General features: G+C 37.5%; 1 protein-coding gene across 4 annotated transcripts; it reads right to left on the bottom strand.

Annotated features, from left to right (window-relative positions):
• Positions 1–380: 380 nt before the first annotated feature.
• On the bottom strand, positions 381–17,423 carry LOC594425 (probable lysosomal cobalamin transporter). Of its 4 annotated transcripts, none has more exons than XM_030982723.1 (17): positions 17,213–17,423; positions 15,160–15,238; positions 14,105–14,202; positions 13,557–13,620; positions 12,935–13,029; positions 12,515–12,582; positions 10,187–10,281; positions 8,660–8,733; positions 8,212–8,337; positions 7,301–7,521; positions 6,525–6,627; positions 5,199–5,303; positions 2,777–2,923; positions 2,175–2,220; positions 1,509–1,609; positions 606–723; positions 381–553 (listed from the first exon to the last, which is right to left on the bottom strand). In XM_030982723.1, exons 1-16 carry the CDS (start codon positions 17,273–17,275, stop codon positions 610–612), a joined length of 1,599 nt encoding a protein of 532 aa, XP_030838583.1. In that variant the 5' UTR covers positions 17,276–17,423; the 3' UTR covers positions 381–553; positions 606–609. The 4 variants fall into 4 exon arrangements, with proteins under 4 accessions (XP_030838583.1, XP_030838585.1, XP_030838584.1 ...); XM_030982725.1 differs by adding an exon at positions 6,374–6,437 and having other exon boundaries at positions 381–723; positions 6,589–6,627; XM_030982724.1 differs by adding an exon at positions 6,374–6,453 and having other exon boundaries at positions 381–723; positions 6,605–6,627.
• Positions 17,424–18,893: the final 1,470 nt, after the last annotated feature.

Genomic DNA, 18,893 nt, shown 5'->3' with positions numbered 1-18,893 from the left:
ATGTAGCAATAATAACTTATGCAGCAATAATAAGAACAAAAAGAAAATAATTAAATCCTCTGCTTAGAGCCAGAAGATCGTTTATAACTCTGTGATAAAGTAACGCCCTTCTGGCTCCAAATAGAAAATATAAAGTTAACAACTAAATTATTCATACCCTTGTTAATTTGATTTTTTTTTGTGTGTGTGTGTTTGTGTTCTTCGTAACTCAAGAATGAAAGGTGTACTGGTTGAACTAGACCTTTGTCGATTACTTTTAGATGTTAGCTTTAACATGCACTAGTTTGGCCAGGAGGGATTAGACCTCCCTGCATGGTCACTGACAGGTGGTTATCTCATCAAATCAGCTCTCAATTAACATAAGGAAAAGAGGATCATGGGGGACCAATGGTCACTGATTTAAGCATTGTTTGCTATATAGAGAGCGCAAGTAGCTATAAGTAGTGCAGTGGGGCTTTAATATGTCACATTCTCAGGAAACACAAATCAGGACACATCAATTTTCTGACATACTGTATAAAATAACAAAACTTGATAAGGGTATGAATAATTTAAATGTTAACTGTATGTAATAAACGAAGCATATAATGAGATGAAGGCACTGCCAGCTTATGGATCTAGGATCTCTTCGTCACTGTCCTCTGTATCCGAAGCCTCCACACGTCCAGCGATGGCTGACCGGCGACGGCGGAAGAGAAAGATGACCACGCTCAGGAGGAACATCTATCATACAATAGAAGAAAAATAGAAATTATAATAAACATGATACATTTATAACCAAGCTCCACGATAAAAATTGTTTTCATCCTTGATAGAAATCACTGTGCAGCACCCAGTGGATGGTTTAGGAGAGTCCTAGGAATTTTGCAGGTTGAGAGGATGCACTGACATATTCATTTCCTTTGTCACTACTCTTGACAGGGAGAATTTACCCCTGATTCTCTTAAGCTTGGTATTAGTCTTAAGGGTGGTATGTACTTGAAAGAACCCTGCATACTACCGGTGTGTTGGCTCAGTCAGTAGAGCCTCCGCCTCACAACCGTGAGGTCATGGGTTCAAACCCCGGCCGCGTCATACCAAAAGACGTTAAAAGACAGGAGTTGCTGCTACCTTGTTTGGCGTTCAACAATAAGGGATAGAGCAATGTCGATCTGGCGCTGCTCAGTGGCTGCAGGGCTCACGATCAATTGGGCAAAAAGAATTTTCATTTTCGGTTTAACTTAATAAAATTTGGAGTGGACTTTAAAAGATTATTATTATTATAATGATGTTATGAGCTTTTGAAAGAGAAGAGACATAAAAAGGCATGAAGCTGATACCAATACGTATGCCATTTTTTTTCTCTTCACATGTTGGTTGTAAGAAGAATCTTAAAGAAACTGGTAGGGGAGCAGGTACCCCCCAGCTATAAGCTTTTAAGGTTGAGCCTTACACATCATTTTATTAGCAAATGTATACAATTTCAACTAATTTGTTATCATCAAGCAATGCAGTCACAATATACTTACCCCTATGAAGCCCCATGTGGCCCAGTAGAAGCATGCCCCAAAGAACCAGACCTTATAGAGGAACTTGGACATGAGCGTCACTGTAACAGTCATGACACACTCTGTTGTTGTTGGAGGAAAACCCATAAACATAGAGGATTTTTAATACATTTTTATTTTTGTTGTTGTTGGTACATCACTTTACTGATACTTCAGCAATAAAGGAACAGATATTGTATGACAAGGGCATACAAAGAAAAGAAGAACACAATAAGAAAAGCCCAGGACTTGACCTGATTAATGGTCCATGCAGGACAGGTAATGTTAGCAGATACAAATCATTAAAAATAGCTTTTGAAAAATCAAATCAAAATAGTTTTACAGAATAGATAGCCATGTAATGTGATAAATGTTATAAAGTATTGCAAAATATTTAAATATACTAAGTATTATGTTCTTTATACAATCAGGGGGTAATCAAGACAAATCGTACTTCATGTCCTGACACCCGAGTATTTAGATGCCAACCCGCACCCACCAACCAACCAACCATATAGGATATTAATTAAAGGAACATACATTTGTAGTATAGAAAATGGACATTAGTCTGGTATAGTATACACAGTGATCATGCTGTCCATATGGTCATCTTTGGTAGTTTTGTTTTTAATTGGTCTGAAAACTTACCATCGCCAGCCTGTGTACTGCACTGCACTGCTTCTGTACCGTTGCTCTGAAGATAGAAGAACAGAATAATATGTGTAAGGAATGTAGATGTAGTATGTAGATTATGTACTACATGTAAACTGTGTGAAATGTACCCAAGAAATCTCAAGCAACAAACAAACAAATAACAACAATTTCATCATATTTCTATACATCATCTGTTGAGAATGAAAAAACCATTAGACTTGAAGCGCTACTCATTCTCAACCGAGGATATATAACTACTTTCAATCAATAATAATTGCATTTCATTCATTTGAAATCACTATTACTACTGCAACAGGGTAATTCAATACAATGTGTACCAGTTCAGTGAAAATTCATTCAATGGCACATTGCAAACAGAGAAGATTTTATAACATTTTCATCAGTTTTGAAGACCTCCAGGTGATTGGACGGAAATTGATATATGCAAGAAGATAAGATGTGAAAAGCAGCGAAATAGAGCAAAAGCAGCGGAATAGAGCAAAAATCAGTGATAAAATGAAATATGAAGAAAGGAAAGAAAGGTAGAAGGAGCATAAAAATGAATAAGGGGAATAAATGCAGAGAAGCTCACTTACTGGTACATATCTCTGGTATCCATAGCTCAAGTAATCAGGTGCCAGTGTGTAGAGCATTGTATTGAGAGCCATGATCATACAGATAACCAGAGAGCATTGGAAGAGCAAGGCTTGAGGCTTGGTTCGCTTCGGACGGATTCTATACAACTGCAAAGAAAAGGAGGAAAAGAAAATAACCGTAATGAAAACATCTGCTCAAGAAAGATATCTTTCTTCTAACAAATACATGTATAGAAATGATTTGTTTTAACCCTATGTTAACTGGGGGGGGGGGGGGTCAATTTGACCCCCCCCCCCTGTAGAAATTTCGCGACTACTCCAAAACCGCGGCAGATTTAAAATTTTCCTTTCATGACTTTTTAATTTCGAGTCTTACGCATCTTTTAAAACGATTTTTTCGAAAATCGGACCTACGGTTACAAGGTCACGTGACCTTTTGTATTCGCATGTCAGCCCGAAAATCGCTCATTTTCGTGATTTGTGTACAAAACATATGTAAAAGTCATTTTTCCTAAAAATAGATAAAACATTGGTTATTCAGTCTTGTTTAAAGTTTAGATGTTTGTTTTGGGGTCAAAATAGTTGAATTGTAGTTATAAATGAAATAAAACAACAAAAACAATAAAATACATAAGTTAAAAAAACAATGAAATACATAAGAAATTATAAAAACAAGAGATAACATAAGGAATAACCTGGCTCTTCCAATTGTTTGTGTTGTATTATTATTCCAAATGGTCTAATAAATATATGTAGTGAAAAAGAATACGTAAACATGAATAATCTATGATTTATGGGCAGCAATGTGAATTTGATGACCTTATTTGCATAAATTACCATAAATATGAAAATGAATGAATTTTTCAAAAATTTGAAATTACCATAGTATTCTATACACTTCACTTGACATGCATGCAAATTTTCGCGGCGATCGGCGGTGAAACGGCCGAGATCTTAGGGGGGGTCAAATTGACCCCCCCTCAGTAAAAACCTGGTCTGAAATAGCCCAGTTAAAATAGGGTTAATCCGGATCCGGACACCTACCCGGCGGACATCCACCCCCCATAACCACCCCCAGTCAACTACCCCGGAGGAAAACTACCCCCTAGGGCAACCACCCTCTACGAGGACAACCCCCTGGGACAACTACCCCTAGACAACTACCCCCTAGGACAACTACTCCTTGGACAACTACCCCCTAGGATAGTTGTCCGGCAGGTAGTCGTCCTAGAGGGTTGCCCTAGGGGGTAGTTGTCCTAGGGGGTGGTTGTCCAAGGGGTGGTTATCCGGGGTGGATGTCCAGGACCCCCTTCAATGTCCTAGAACCCTTTCAATCATTGTAGACGTGTTGTGGATAAGTTAATGGATTGGGTATCACAAGGTTACAGGGTTTCAGTTTCTGCTGCTTCATTTGACGTCCTCGTTATAGATGCCAACACTAGAGCCAGCGTAAAAGTCATTTCCAAAGCTCTTTGGAAGCACATATGGATGTTGAATTTTCATGAGGTATTTGCTTTACAAGAATCAAATATCACCATCATCATCATTAAAAGTATTATCCCCATCATCATCATCATCATCACCATCATCATCAATACAATCACATACCTGCCAACATTTGAAAATAAGAATTAGGAATTTCACGCACGGTATGCCTTGAAAACAATAAATCTGTACCTTAACAGAAGTTCGCTCATGCAGCGGCAGTGTAACTGGCAATACGAGGTAAATCTGTGCAGAAAAGCGAATACAAATTCACTGCTCGATCATGCTGCCATTCAACTCATGCAATACATGAACTCTCAAATCGCGGAACATGAAAAGACAAGCTTAATTTGGCTTTAGCACAGATATTTTGAAAAATCAAAATATTCTGAATTTTTAGGTCCTAAAAATCTCGAAAATCAGAATATTCTGGATTATTCGGAAGGGTTGGCAGGTATGCAATCACCCTCATCATCATCATCATCATCACCATCATCATCATCATCATCATCATCATCTATCATCATCATCACCGTCATCATCACCATCATGCATCATCATCATCACCATCATCATCACCATCATCATCACCACCATCATCACCATCATCATCATTACCACCACCATCATCATCATCATCATCATCATCATCATCATCATCATCATCATCACCACCACCACAACCATCATCACCATCATCATCATTATTACCACCACCACCCCCATCATCCTCGTCATCATCATCATCGTTATCACCACCATCATCATCATCATCATCATCATCATCATCATCATCATCATCATCATCATCACCACCCCCACCACCACCACCACCACCATCAGCACCACCACCACCACCACCATCAGCACCACCACCACCACCACCACCACCATCATCATCATCACCACCTTCACTATAGATAAACTTTTTCCTTACTCTGATGCAGAAGCACCATATGCCCATCTTCTTGATGCCTCCAACAGAAGTCCAGAAGAAGTAGGTCAAGATGATGCTGAAGATCACAAGGTCTAGAGGAAAAGCCTTTCAAAAAAGAGAAAAATGATGCAAACTCTTTCTATGAAAACATAAATACAAAGGAGGCGCAAAGGTTCAGTAGTACAGCAGAGGTCCCATAATTATAATAAATTACATTTATAAAGTGCTTAATACAATTTTTTCTAACCGTTGAACAAACCACAGTGAAAGGCAAATAAAACATACAGCAATAATAATACATAATTATAACAATAACAATTAAAGATAATTAGCAACTTACTTTAAACAAAACTACCCTATAAATTACTATTAAACAAGAAATACTTTCCTTAAGTGACTCTATGGATGGGAATAAAAAAGACGTCTATGGCTCAAAATCGAGTTGATGTGTTAGTGCCCTTTGGAAAAGCAATGATCCTCACATAACAAGTTTACCAAATAGTAGTTAAAACTGCCATGTGAACACTGGTTGTTCATCTACAAGCTTAAAAAGACCCCACAATCTTTGTCAGAGCTATTATCTCTGTAATGCAGTAATCTGAGACAGTTAGGTTCCATAGAACAATTCAAAACAAAACTGGGGGGTGTTTCATAAAGCTGTTTGTAAAGTTAAGCATGACTTTACGAATGACTTGTATATGAAAAGCCAAATGGGATGGATGCTCAATCATTATTAAAAAAATCAACTAAAGTTGAACCGTGCAGATGTAGATTAACATTCTTATGATAAAAAACATTTTTAATGCAAAGTATATTATTTTTCCATAGTTTAATCGAGGTTATTGAAAATATCAGAAAAAAACTTTGGGCATTCTATCAGGCACTTCTTATACAAGTCGTTCGTAAAGTCATGCGTAACTTTACGAACAGCTTTATGAAACACCCCCCTGAAGACATATTTCTTCATCTGAAATATAACTTTCATAGATTATCTGTTGAGCTAATATGCAAACTTGCTTATTCAATGTTATGGCACCTTTGATCAACAAATTCAGATATGTGTGTGTTATGAATTCATGTATTATATCATATAATGCAACTGTACACAGGATTTAAATAAGGCTAGTTAACCCATACCTTCGCCCCTTACCCCACTAGACCATTGTTGAGCTTACCCTCTGAGCATAGAGAAGCATCATGTCCACAGGGTTGGGGTAGGTTCTCTTGGTGAGCACATACCCACTGCGAGGTCCCACCGACCCTCCTCTCCCTCCCCTCCCCCCTCCCCCTCCCCCCTCACCCCTACCTGACCGTTGTTGAGCTTACCCTCTGTGCATAGAGAAGCATCATGTCCACAGGATTGGGGTAGGTTCTCTTGGTCAGCACATACCCACTGCGAGGTCCCAGGGAATGCAGGGCTCGGTCCAAACTGAACAAGGAGAGATAATTATATTAACATTCATTTTCATTCTCCAAAAACCGTTTCATGAATAAAGGTAATGTGAAATCAAGTAAACAACAAGATCATACAACATTCAATGTATTTAAAGGGATGGGGTATCTTTGCCTCAGATTCAGAAGAAAAAAAAATTCTGGATTTAGCTCATGATGCAATCATAATTATAAACCTTTAGGTCAGACAGGATTCCCATGACTTTTACAAGTCGATAGCCTGTTTGATTATCAAGATTTTATTTTATTCCAATTTATGATTGGAATTTCAAAAAACGTTTTCTGAACGGTTTTTATAACACTACAGTCTATTAGGGGAAATGAGTATGGTAAAACTGGTCACTCAAAGATTTTTACTTTTTTTGTAGCACTTCATGATCATTTTGAATTGCAATTTTTTAGGCTTCAATAGTATATCATATCACAGACACTGATACACGTAGGGCCATGCACCTCAGATTTTTAAAAGTGGAAACATTGTTAAACGATGCCTTTAAGTTGCATGAACTTACAGGAGAAGGTAAATGTACTTCAGGACAGGTTTCAACAAGAAACACTGTTCAAAGGGAAACCTTAAAATGGTCTCTATAAACAGGTGTTCCCCGATTAAGGTGGTTCAACTATGTGCCAAAGACTGCATCTAAATGTACCTGGTCATGGAGAGTGAAGTGATCAAGAGAAACGAGAAGAGAATCAGCAAGATTCCTGCGATGATCTCAAACGGCCTCCAAAATTTGCCGCACCGAGCGCTCAGCGATCCCTTCTTGCCCTTGAGATGGCGCTGTCTCCTTTTGATCAGTTCTTCTTCGTCATCCAGCTGCTGGAGCCGGCCACGGTCACGGTTGGACGTCGAACTGCTCGAACGATGGTACTGGAGTAGGAAATGAACAAATGAGAATTGTGCTCTTTCCATCTCTGATCCATGGTGATCCATTATATGTGAAGGAAAGCTTTAACCCTTTAGCAACTCAACTTCCCGAAACCACCCCTCCTTCTACTCACTGAACCGCCCAAACCGTGAATCCGTTTCCAACGAGCTGTAGTATTCGTCTATGGGGTCTACCGTGATAATGTTATACATGCATAATCCTTACGTTGTCTACAGTAGGACTCTGCATAGAAAAATAGCGCATGTTTCATATTGTTCAGAACAATGTAAAAATGAGAGCAATATTGCAACATCTTCCAGTGAGTAATAGGCCATTTTTACAAAATCTCTAGTTGCTAATGGGTTCAAAGCTTTCTTATTACATGTTTGTTAATAACTTGTTTGTTACTATCTTGGATAGCTTTACAAGCTCTCTCAAGAGAAGGAAATTGCGAGGAATTCAGTAATTCTTCAATTCATCTTGATAGTAAAACCTCTCATTCCTCCTATTGCTGTCCTTCTCCTCATGTACAAAACAAAAGAAAATTAGAGACATAGAGACATATGAGATAAGTCTTTAAGATGTGAGTGATGTTGTCATATTGCAGTAAGTAAACTGAGACATACATACATGTGAAAACAATAATTAAATTAAAATAAAAATATTTAACAGATCAAACTATGAAAACTGACCTTTTTCTTGATGGCATTGCGACGTCTGATGGTGTGCTGGATGGCAGAGTCTGTCTCTTCAAGCTCATCAGTCACACTCTGCGTTCCTTTAATCATCTCTATAGGAATGGCTGCCATGCCGATAGCCTAACATGTGGGAATCCGAAAATGCATACAAATTCAGGCATAAAATTTGTAACATGTTCCAACAGTACCTGACAAGCCATAATTTGCGGTTTTGGCAAAAATGACAATGGTATTTGGTGATGGCAGCATTATTATTTTTACTTTGTCATCTTTGGAATCTGTGCTATTTCATATTTCTTCTAACTCATCTGAGACTAACATACCTGTACATCTTAGAAATCTATGAAATAATAAAGTACAGTATTACGAAAGACCTTTATGGCACTGAATGAAAATTGTTTTACGCTTTTTACTTTTCTGTTGAGGTAAAGCTGTAACTCACCATATAGAAGATGATGCCAACCATTCCTATCAAGGCTATGAAGCCAATCAGAAAGTAAAGAGCATCAAATCCCTCTTTAAATAATGAAAAAATAGAGAGAAAAATGGTTGTTGAGATGATTCCTCCTTAAAGATAAATTTGAGTTCTGGTCATGTAATTGCATTGTGAAAGAAACGGCGTGGAACCGACCAGAAAAGGTTGATCATGTAGCATATAAGTATTGGTGTGTACTGCAAGGTTCTGAAATCATCAAAATGAGAAAAAATTTGGCACAGTCTTAGTAAAGTTACAAGCACTGTACACAGAAAGAAACATGTGGCATAAAAATGTGGGCCTTATTTTAAAACTGTTACTTGTCATATTTAGAATATGAAGGTATTTGAAGAGCCATGGTTTTCAAAAGAACATTTTTTTTCTCTGATGTTCTTCCACACTTGCATAATAACAATGATAACACTCAAAAATTATTGTTCACCTCTCTCCAGAACTCAACCTTCTTTGTAAGTGTAAATTTTTTCCTTGTACACTTTCTTACTTACACCTCTATAGCCCAAGAAAGTATTATATGTCTATTTTATGTCTTTTCAAAAAGTTTTTCAATTCAATTCAATTCAATTCAATTCATTTATTTACACAAAACTCATAAAGAAATTAAATGCTGAACAAAATCGAAATACAACAATAGAAACAAGAGAATGCCATAAAGAACGATGCAAATCTAACATGATAATTGAGTATATCAGTGTGCACGACTAGCAAAGGCTGTAGGTCTATCAAGGGCTAACACCTCAGCTACATGTAGGTCGGGGTAAGAAAGTAATCAAGCTAATAAATTATACAATCATCAATTTTCAATCCACTTCTCTCATTTTTGCTTTTCTTTTCCTTCTAACCTATCTTCTTGTTATCTTTCTTCCTAATGCGAGTCCTGCTTTGACTTGTATACATTTCAGTTTCTGTCTTTTTAATCAGTACCGCCTTACCAGAGAACAAGACATGTTCAAACCCTCTGTTGTCAGGACATGGACCAATGCAAAACCTATCGAACAAGAAGTTCACATGAATAATTTTACAACATACACATATTCTTTACTTGGGATACGCTACTGATGTGCATTAAAATTTAGGTTGAATTAAAAATCTATACTCCGTAAACCTAAAATATAAGTGGGTAGTTCCACAAATTAGGGACCCACTTTGTGACTTTTTTAGTGTCCCTGTTACATAAGGAACCCACACGTATTTGTGGCTCTTTGTAAAGACTCAAATAGTGGAGTGAGATTGTAAAGTGATTTCCAAGCATAATATTGCATCCTCATACCTAGAATCACTTAACAATCATACTCCACTCTTTTACTCAGAGCCACAAGTACGTTTGGGTTCCTTATGTAACAGGGACTCCAAAAATTTCACAAAGTGGGTCACTAACTTATGGAGTTATCCAAGTAAGTACAATGGTATCCCATCATTAGTAATACATTATAATGCATTCAAGCTCATTTTGAATGATACATGCATGTTGCTTACTTCCATTGCCAAACTCATTGATGAGATACTGGAACTCCACCCATTTGGTAGAGTTCTTCCCCTCTTGGGGAATCCCCTGCCAGGGAACAAAGGCACTGAAGAGAGAGAGAAGGGGAACAAGAAAAGAAAAGAGAGCACAGAGCTCCGATTTACCCCAAAGTCATTGAATTTCCTGCATTAAAGGGATCCGGCAACTTTGTCTCAGATTCTGAAACAAAACCCTGGCTTTAGCTCATGCTGCAATGATAATTATAAACCTTTAGGTCAGTCAGGAACCCCATGACTTTTACAAGCTGATCGCCTGTCTGATTATCAAGATATTTATGATTGGAATTAGAAATTTTGAAAACTGTTTGCTTCAATATGACATCATATCACAGACACTAATAACACGTAGGGCCATGCATCTCAGATTTAGCATTGTTAAACTATCCCTTTAATCAAAATCTTCAACCCTAGACCAAATACTACACCTAACCTGACCTTAAAGGGGAAGTCCACCCTGATATTAAGTTAGTTTTAATGAGCGCAGAAAAATGAGAGAAACAAATTAGTGAAAGTTTGGTCAAAATCCAATTGAAAATAGGAAAGTTATGAATTTTTGAAGTTGTCATCAGTTAAACACAAATTGACAACACTGTGACTTATCATGCCAGCTCCTCTCCAATTCTCGCTACCCTAAATAGGTACGAAAATCTCGAAATTCGTGAGACGAGGTAATTTTCACTCTCTCGGGTCGTCACTACAACTTCCGGTATAGAGTCCCATCCCGCTGGCGCTAGCGCCTGTGTTCTCCAATGAGACCAAAATTATTCCAGAAAAAGTATTTGGGATAGCCTTTGGCATAACCATCTGGATCAATCTGCTCCTTATCGAAATGTCTCGAACAAAGCCGCGATTTTTGGGTCAAATTCACTTTGTCCTTGCGGCGAATCAAGTGCAGCCATGTCGCTCGTGTTCCAGCTTCGGTGGGAAATTTCACCCAAGTCACGGCCTTCATCCACCCCCATTTTTCAGGGTTCTTACGCTTGGAATCATGAGCCCAGCACTGTGCAGCCTCACAAAAGAAAACCATCGTCACTGATGTCAAAAGACGCAAAAAACAACGAATGAAATGTTCAAATAAACGTTGAAATATTTGCGAAAAAAAAACAAGACCGAGCAGACAACATATTCGGTGCATACACGTTGTGTGGCGACGGCGTTTTACGTTTGCGCTATCGCGCCTAGTAATATAGCGCCTGCACAGGAAGCTGTAATGTCGAAAAGCTATCCCATAATGCAATGCGCGTTTTCAGGATTTTCCCCGGATCTCGGCAGAATCGCTATTTGGGGTAGTGAGAATTTGCTCTGTACAGAAAACCAATTTCATATCACAGTGGACTTTCCCTTTAATCCTACACCTAACTTTACCCAAATTGCACAACCTAAGCCTAACATTAATCTTGATGACTATTGACTTCTTTTGTTCTAACAGGATAGATAGCCTTACAGAAACCACCTTATTCCCAAAGGCTAAGGGTTAAAAGCTGTTATACTTCTTGGTTTTACCTTGATCTTTCATCAAAGTATTTCACTGCATCTCTTCAGTACTATATATTCACTGCACTCATATTCTTCGATATATCAAGATAAGGATAGATATTGGATGGACAGACTGAAAATAGACCTAATGTCTTCAGCATCATGATTCACATTCTGAGGCATCATTGTTTATCATTTGGATGTGGGGAAGGACCTTCATTTAACATCGAGGTGCACTTGAAGGCTCTGATTTGTGCTTGTGAACTTGTCACAAAGAATAGTCACAATGTCGTTTTTAGAAGAATGTGTAAGATCATTAATGTAAATTAAAAACAATAGAGTACCTACATGTAGGATAGAACCTTGTGGTACACCATTTGTTATAGAAAAAATTTGAGGAATTATTTTTATAAACTTCATATTGAGATCTATTAGAAAGATTACTTTCAAACCAAGATGACAGACAAATTTGAGTGTTGTTGTACATGTAGTTTCCAAGTGGTGAGTCACCACACTGATTACTGAGCTGGGAGACATTGCCAGGCAAAGCGCCATAAATCGAAACTATAAACAAACAAAAAATTCTGTACCTGTGTATAAGACAAGACGCACCCCGACTTTTAATTTTTTTCGGCGGCAAAAAAGTGCGCCTTATACACTGAGATTTACGGTATTTGTTGTATGTCCTTGATGAGGACCATGATAAAAAACAGCTTTCCAAATTATTTCTTTATCCTATATAAATATGTTTCTCTATTTTTTTTTGGTCAAGACTGGCCGATACACCTGTATTTTTCAGCTTACCCAATCAGTAGAAGGATAAAGGCAATCACAATGAAACCCGCAGTATACTTTGTAGCGGTACAGCATCGCTAGAAAGATAAGACATAAAAGAAATACATGTATGAATATTTTATATACAAAAATCTAAAGTTAAAGTTGACTTCTTCGCACACAATAAATGAGTTGACTAGCCTACTTGTAAATATCTTTGACATAGCTGTACACAAAGACTGTATTTAAATTTGCAGCACTTTTTAATTGAGAAGGAACATTTCAAGAATAGATTTTGAATAGAGTAAGTTGTCACGGAGCCCAAAATATAAAGAGCAAACTATTTTTGGTGACTGGTCCCCTTTCAGTTTAATCATAGCATACGTTATGCAGGAGATTATGAAATACCGGTAGTCATCATCAAAAAGGGATTATGATTCTTGAATTTACCTTTGCCCTTGTGGTATCTTCGTCTCCTTCTTCATAGTAGAACATTACAAACGGGATGATGACAAACAAGAAGAATGCATTGCAGCAGTACAGGGCTGTCAAAACAACAAGAGGAAAAACAAGATTATATACTTTGGTTACGAGGCAATGAGATACATTGTAAAAGGAAGACCTACGCATAACATTAGTGCACATTTTTTTTTACGAAGGACATGCTCCACTTATGCTGGGAATTGTTTGGAAAGCTTTTTAACATTGGTATCAAAATTAAGCCATTACTTTCAATGATACTATAGGAAACCACAGGAAGAATTCATTTCATACATGTCTTTAACTTCTAAATGCCTGTACAACTGTAGTTTTGTATGTGAAAAGCCTCTCATGTACTCAGGTAGGAAGCTACACACAAAAACAAACAAAAAGTATGCTACCTGAAATCATGACAAACATGGCGAAAATGTCTTCACCCTATAGGACCATATGCTTTCATTTTAGTATATTCTCTTTAACTCATTGACTTCTGAATTCTCTCATTCCCATAGACTTAATACAGGAACCACCCGGTACCAGGAGATAATGGTTTAAATATGGAATCATTATTCTTGCTGCATACTGTACCTACCGTAGTAACAATACTGCATGTCTTGTTGAACCTCATCCCTGGTTGTGTTATCTGCAGCCCAATCCTATCAAGGAAATGGATAGTAATACACCCAGTGGTGGACAATTTTTGAAGGCACACGATGCAGTTCATTACAATAACAACAATATTACTCAATCAAGTAAAAAATCTTGAGGAAAACATTGAATATCATACATCACTGGTTGAGTCAGGGACAAATGGAGCCTTTCATTACAAGTGCACTTTAGTATCACAGTAAAACCTAATACAATAATAATAACAATAATAATAATAATATGTCTTGTTTACCCAGGGTAGCCTCATCAGTATTCATACTGTTCTCCCTATGGGCCCTGCGATCATATCATTACCCTGGCTTCATCCGAACTACCATGAAAGGCGCTCAAGCATTCAAGGAACTTCTTCCTACCAGATAGTCAACTGGGTGGAGTATGGCAAATGTAGATTAATGTCTTATAGTACAGTAAAAGACAAAACAAAACAAATAGCATTTCTACCATAATAACAGGGAGAATATGACAGTTTACCTCAAATGTTCCATTTGTATCTTTCATGGAAGAAACCAAGAAAATATCCACAGGAATCAGCGTGACCGTCAGTACAGACGCACACAGGCTCAAGATGGCTGTGAATACAAACAAACATTGGATATACATGTGTACATCTATGTGCATCAAACCATGTAAACCATTTTGAAACAATTATTCCACATTTTTAAGTTTGGCTTGATTCAGAGCTCTAAAATCATGCCAGATGCAAGAGAAGAAAGGTTAACAAATTCTGCATATACTGCATCCAGTTTTGTTTCATGACTATATTGCATGTGATGCTAGGAATTTTTCAAAGGAAAACAAGCTTCATAATCCTTTAATTGGCAACACGGTGAAAGATTCAAAATATTTGTTTTACATACAAAATTTGCCATTTTAAAACTTTTTTGGACAACATTCACGCCAAGTCTATTGTTTTCAGAGAAATTACATTTTCAAATCAAATTGCCTATTTCCGTGTTCATCTTGATAGAAAAACTGTTTCATGATACACTCAAACCTGTCCTAGTGGCCACCTCTCTATAAAGGTTGCCTGTCTATAGTGACCATGTATTTTGTATCCCTTGAGATATCAATTTGTGTTGTAGAACCTGTCTAGAAAGGCTACCTCTCTACAGTAGCTACTTTTCATTTTCCTTGGGTGGCCTCAATAGACAGACTTGACTACATCTAAATTTGCACATATATACATGAAGGCCATCTTCAAGTTAGGGAAGAAAGACAACCTTTCCTTTGTCCAAAGATACAGTTTACAACTAAATTATTCACACCCTATCAAGTTTTGGAAGTCTTTAAGTATGTGAAAAATTGATTTGTCCTCATTTATATTTCTTGAGAATGTGACATATGAAAGCTTACATCTAAAAGTATTCAATGAAAGCTCTAATTTAACCAGTCCATCCTTCATTCTGGAGTTACAAAATACAAAAAAAAAAAAAAACACATCAATTTTACAAGGGGAATGAAAACTATGAATAATTTAGTTGTTAACTCTACTGCCACAGCATTGAAATTAAGGTTAAAATGCTCACCTGTAGTAGTAGAACTACATTCACTGTGGAGTACACTCTTCAAGCTGAAGATGTAGTAGAATATTGCAATGAGGAGCAGCTAATCATGAAAAAAAAGAAAGAGAGATAAAACATATTAATCAGTTTGTTTCCATTTCAAGCTAAAAGTGTATCAAAATACTGCAATGGGGAGCAGCTGATCGTGGAAACAAAGACAGACAGACAAAACATATGAAATCAGTTTTTTTTCCATTTAAAGCTAAAGATGTATCAAAATACTGCAAGGAGGAGCAGCTTATCATGGATACAAAGACAGACAGGCAGATAAAACAGTCACTTTGTTAGTTTCATTGGGTTTGATAATAGTTAATGCTCAAAATTGTCAAGTTTTGGCAATTTTTTGAGCCAAATTTTCAAAGTATTTTAGAAGTCAGGTGACAATTACCTTAGATAATAACTAGTCTTGAGTCTACTAAACTAAGTAATGTTAGATCTCCTGGATCTAGTTCTAGAGAATCTAGACCCAAATTTAGATGTAGATATCTAGACCCATTTATTTTAGACCTAGAATAGGTCTATGATGCGGGAATGGAGGGGGGGGGGTGAGGGTGTCCGGCCGCTTATCGAAAATTAAAGCCATCGCTTTTGCGTTCGGATTAACTGAATTGTATGCATTAATAGCAGCAGATCTACATATTGGCTAGCAAACTAGGTCGTTGAAGTTTTACGAATTATTGCATATAAACCTCTGTAAATGTATAGCTATAAATCAATGTGAAGTTGCCTGTCCTGGGTATTCCCACTCCCAGTCAATACGCATTAGCATTAACCACTATGCCGCGTAGTATTGCTGGTGCATGGTGTGGGAATTCCCCAGACTAATTGCACTTTGCACTGCAGATAACTTTGTGTTAGAGTTACTTATAGACCTACTCACATTATCACATATGGCGGTGTGACAAAAGTTCGCATGCTAACACTAAAGCGCTTAAGATACGCGATGCCTGTGTGGGACTGAGACAACAAAATCTTTGAGCACGCACCGTCGACAACTCCAAAGGTCAAAATGCAACATAAAAATGTGAATAAGCTAGCTTCTTCAAGCTTATTATCATAACTAATTGGTTTTTGTTTTTATATGAAAATCAGTTTATTAGAGGGATTGACTCCAAAAAATAATGATAAAATTCCAATTTCTTACGCAAAAAACGGAACATGCGCGCCTGCTTCCACCGTATCTGTGTTTGTGAATTTTAATGAATCTATGGGTTTCGTAAGAATACAAATTTAAAAGGGGAAAGTGGAGAGACAAAGAGAGAAAAGAGCGAGAATTTATGTATGCTGGCTGACATATAAAAAGGAGACACATGATAAACTTTTTAAACAAACAATGAAAAATATTTTCTTTTATTTGCAAAATTTGACAAGGGTATTTTTCAGGCAAAATTTCAATGATAGAGAGAAATAATTATCTTTTTCAAAGTTTCAATACAAAGTTCGGCTTCTGATTGAAACTATGTCCCTTTTTGGAATGTTTACATATCTATAAAGCCCATCACAAGAGGGCAGTAAATATCATGCGTGAACTTAGGTCACACTTTTGGACAGACGTTGGTAGTGGTATGCCTTCCGATATTCTCGTCTAATATCATTGGTTCGAAGTAAATACAGCCTAGATCTATAATCTGATTATCATGAATAACGATTCTTATGATGTATGGAACATGATATATGCTGATCTGGATGTTATGTAATGTGCAAGAAAGAAAAATATCCGCGAACTTTGGTCACCCCTTCAATGCCTTCATACATGTAGCTGCATATCTCACATAGCCGGTCAAGATATCTATAACAAATATAATTAAAATCATCAGATCATAAACCATGTAAACCGTGGGTTAATATTAAAAGAGACGTTCGACTATTCACTCTCACTGACATGACAAAAGCTAAAGAGTCAACATCAAACTCCCTCACACTCTCACATCGTCACAATAGTAAAGTCAAAGTGTTAGATTCACAATATTCTCACAATATTCTCAATTTCTCACTTCCAAAAACAAATTTAATTTACCAGAAGAATTCCGCCTGTGCATCCCCATACGATAACAGACAGGCCTCCCGAAAGACTCTCCATGACATCTGATTTGAAAGTCTAGCGTCTGAAGCTTCCAAGTTGTTGTGTTTCTCCAGCAAAACAATAAAGTTTTCATAAAATCTGCAAGAGAGCTAGAGCGAGAGAGTCGTTTTGGTTTCGGTTGTTGGTGTTGTTATCTTCTGTAGTTGTTCGAACGTAGCGGACTAATTGTTAGTATTAATTGAAGCTATGGTGTCCATGAAATACTTAGATACGAGGAATTTTCTATCTTGAAGGCAAAATTTAATCGCACAGGTTATGGCGGAAAGTTTTGGGGTTGTCTGGGAAGAACTGCATTTATATTTGAAGGGGGTAACCCAAATACCAAAATGCAAAAAAGCCCAGAATAAAAGTAAAAGAAAGGAAATAAAGGGACAAGGCAAGGCAGGGGGGGGGGGGGGAGAAAATACCATGAATGGCCCGAAAAAGAAGAGGGGGACATAGGCGCCCCCAACCAAAATAAAAAATAACGCCCCCCCAAAAAAAAAGCAGTAAAGGAGTAAAGATGGTTCGTATTTGTAACCCAAAAGAGCATAATAATCATAAAAACCTGAATTAAATCACATATAAAATTCCAAAGTAACAGGAAAAAATTGCGCATGCCACCTATATTTATCAATGAAGGTTTTTATAAATCATTGTGAGAGAATGGGAAAGCGTGTCTATTTTTGTTATAGGGGTGAGAAGACATGTGCCCCTGAATGCTGGGGTACTGATGGGGGGGGGGGGGGTTATTTCTTATTCGATACTAGTGATTTACAAAATGTTGCTACAAGGACATGATTTTCCTGTATTTTCTTTCAATTCTTTTGTAAGTCATAGCTTCTTATGCGTTTGTTGAAAAATTAGAAATTCCCAAATTTACAGTCGGGCGAAAATATGCTTATTTAGAAGCCTTCATGTCAGGGCCTGTAGAACGGCTGGGCTCGGGGGCTCGAGCCCCCCTCACTTTAAAAAAAAAGTATTTTACAGAGAAAAAGAAAGAAAGAGAGAGAAAAAAAATAAGGGACCTGCCAATGTCACAAATGAGGTATCAAAATATGCTCATCTAACCGTAGTTAAATATTAAAACTGAGCTTCCGGGGGCTTTGCCCCCAGGACCACATCAATGGTCTTAAAGAGGGCCCCTGTAGGCTCATCTAACCATAATTAAATACCTAAAACCCCTGAGCTTCCGGGGGCTCTGTTTCCGAGACTCTCCGCCAATTAGTGAACTGCCAGTGTCACAAATAAGTATCTAAATATGCTTATCTGACCGTAATTTATTGCCTAAAAACCCTGGGCTTCCGGGGGCTCAGGCCCTGGACCCCACGTCAATTTACGCTCTACCTGATCGTTAATACTCATGTAACATGTAGGCAGGGGCGTACGCAGGGGGGGGGGGGGGGTGTTTTGGGGGTTCAAACCCCCCCCCCTTTGGTATTTTAATGTATGTAAACCCCCCTAAAAAACCTAAAACCCCCCCCCCCCCTTTGGCTTTTTTTATTTTTTTTTTATTTAAAAAAAAAAAAAAAAAAAAAAAAAAAATTATACCCACGGCTACCTAAATAAGGTGACCTTACCCCCCCCCCATACGTAAAAAATGTCAAATTTTGAAATTTTGAGACCAAAAAAAAAA

Source organism: Strongylocentrotus purpuratus, unplaced genomic scaffold, assembly GCF_000002235.5.
Source record: "Strongylocentrotus purpuratus isolate Spur 01 unplaced genomic scaffold, Spur_5.0 spur5_scaffold_13, whole genome shotgun sequence".
In the NCBI taxonomy this organism is placed as follows: Eukaryota; Metazoa; Echinodermata; class Echinoidea; order Camarodonta; family Strongylocentrotidae; genus Strongylocentrotus; species Strongylocentrotus purpuratus.
This window is presented reverse-complemented; position numbering and strand designations above follow the sequence as displayed.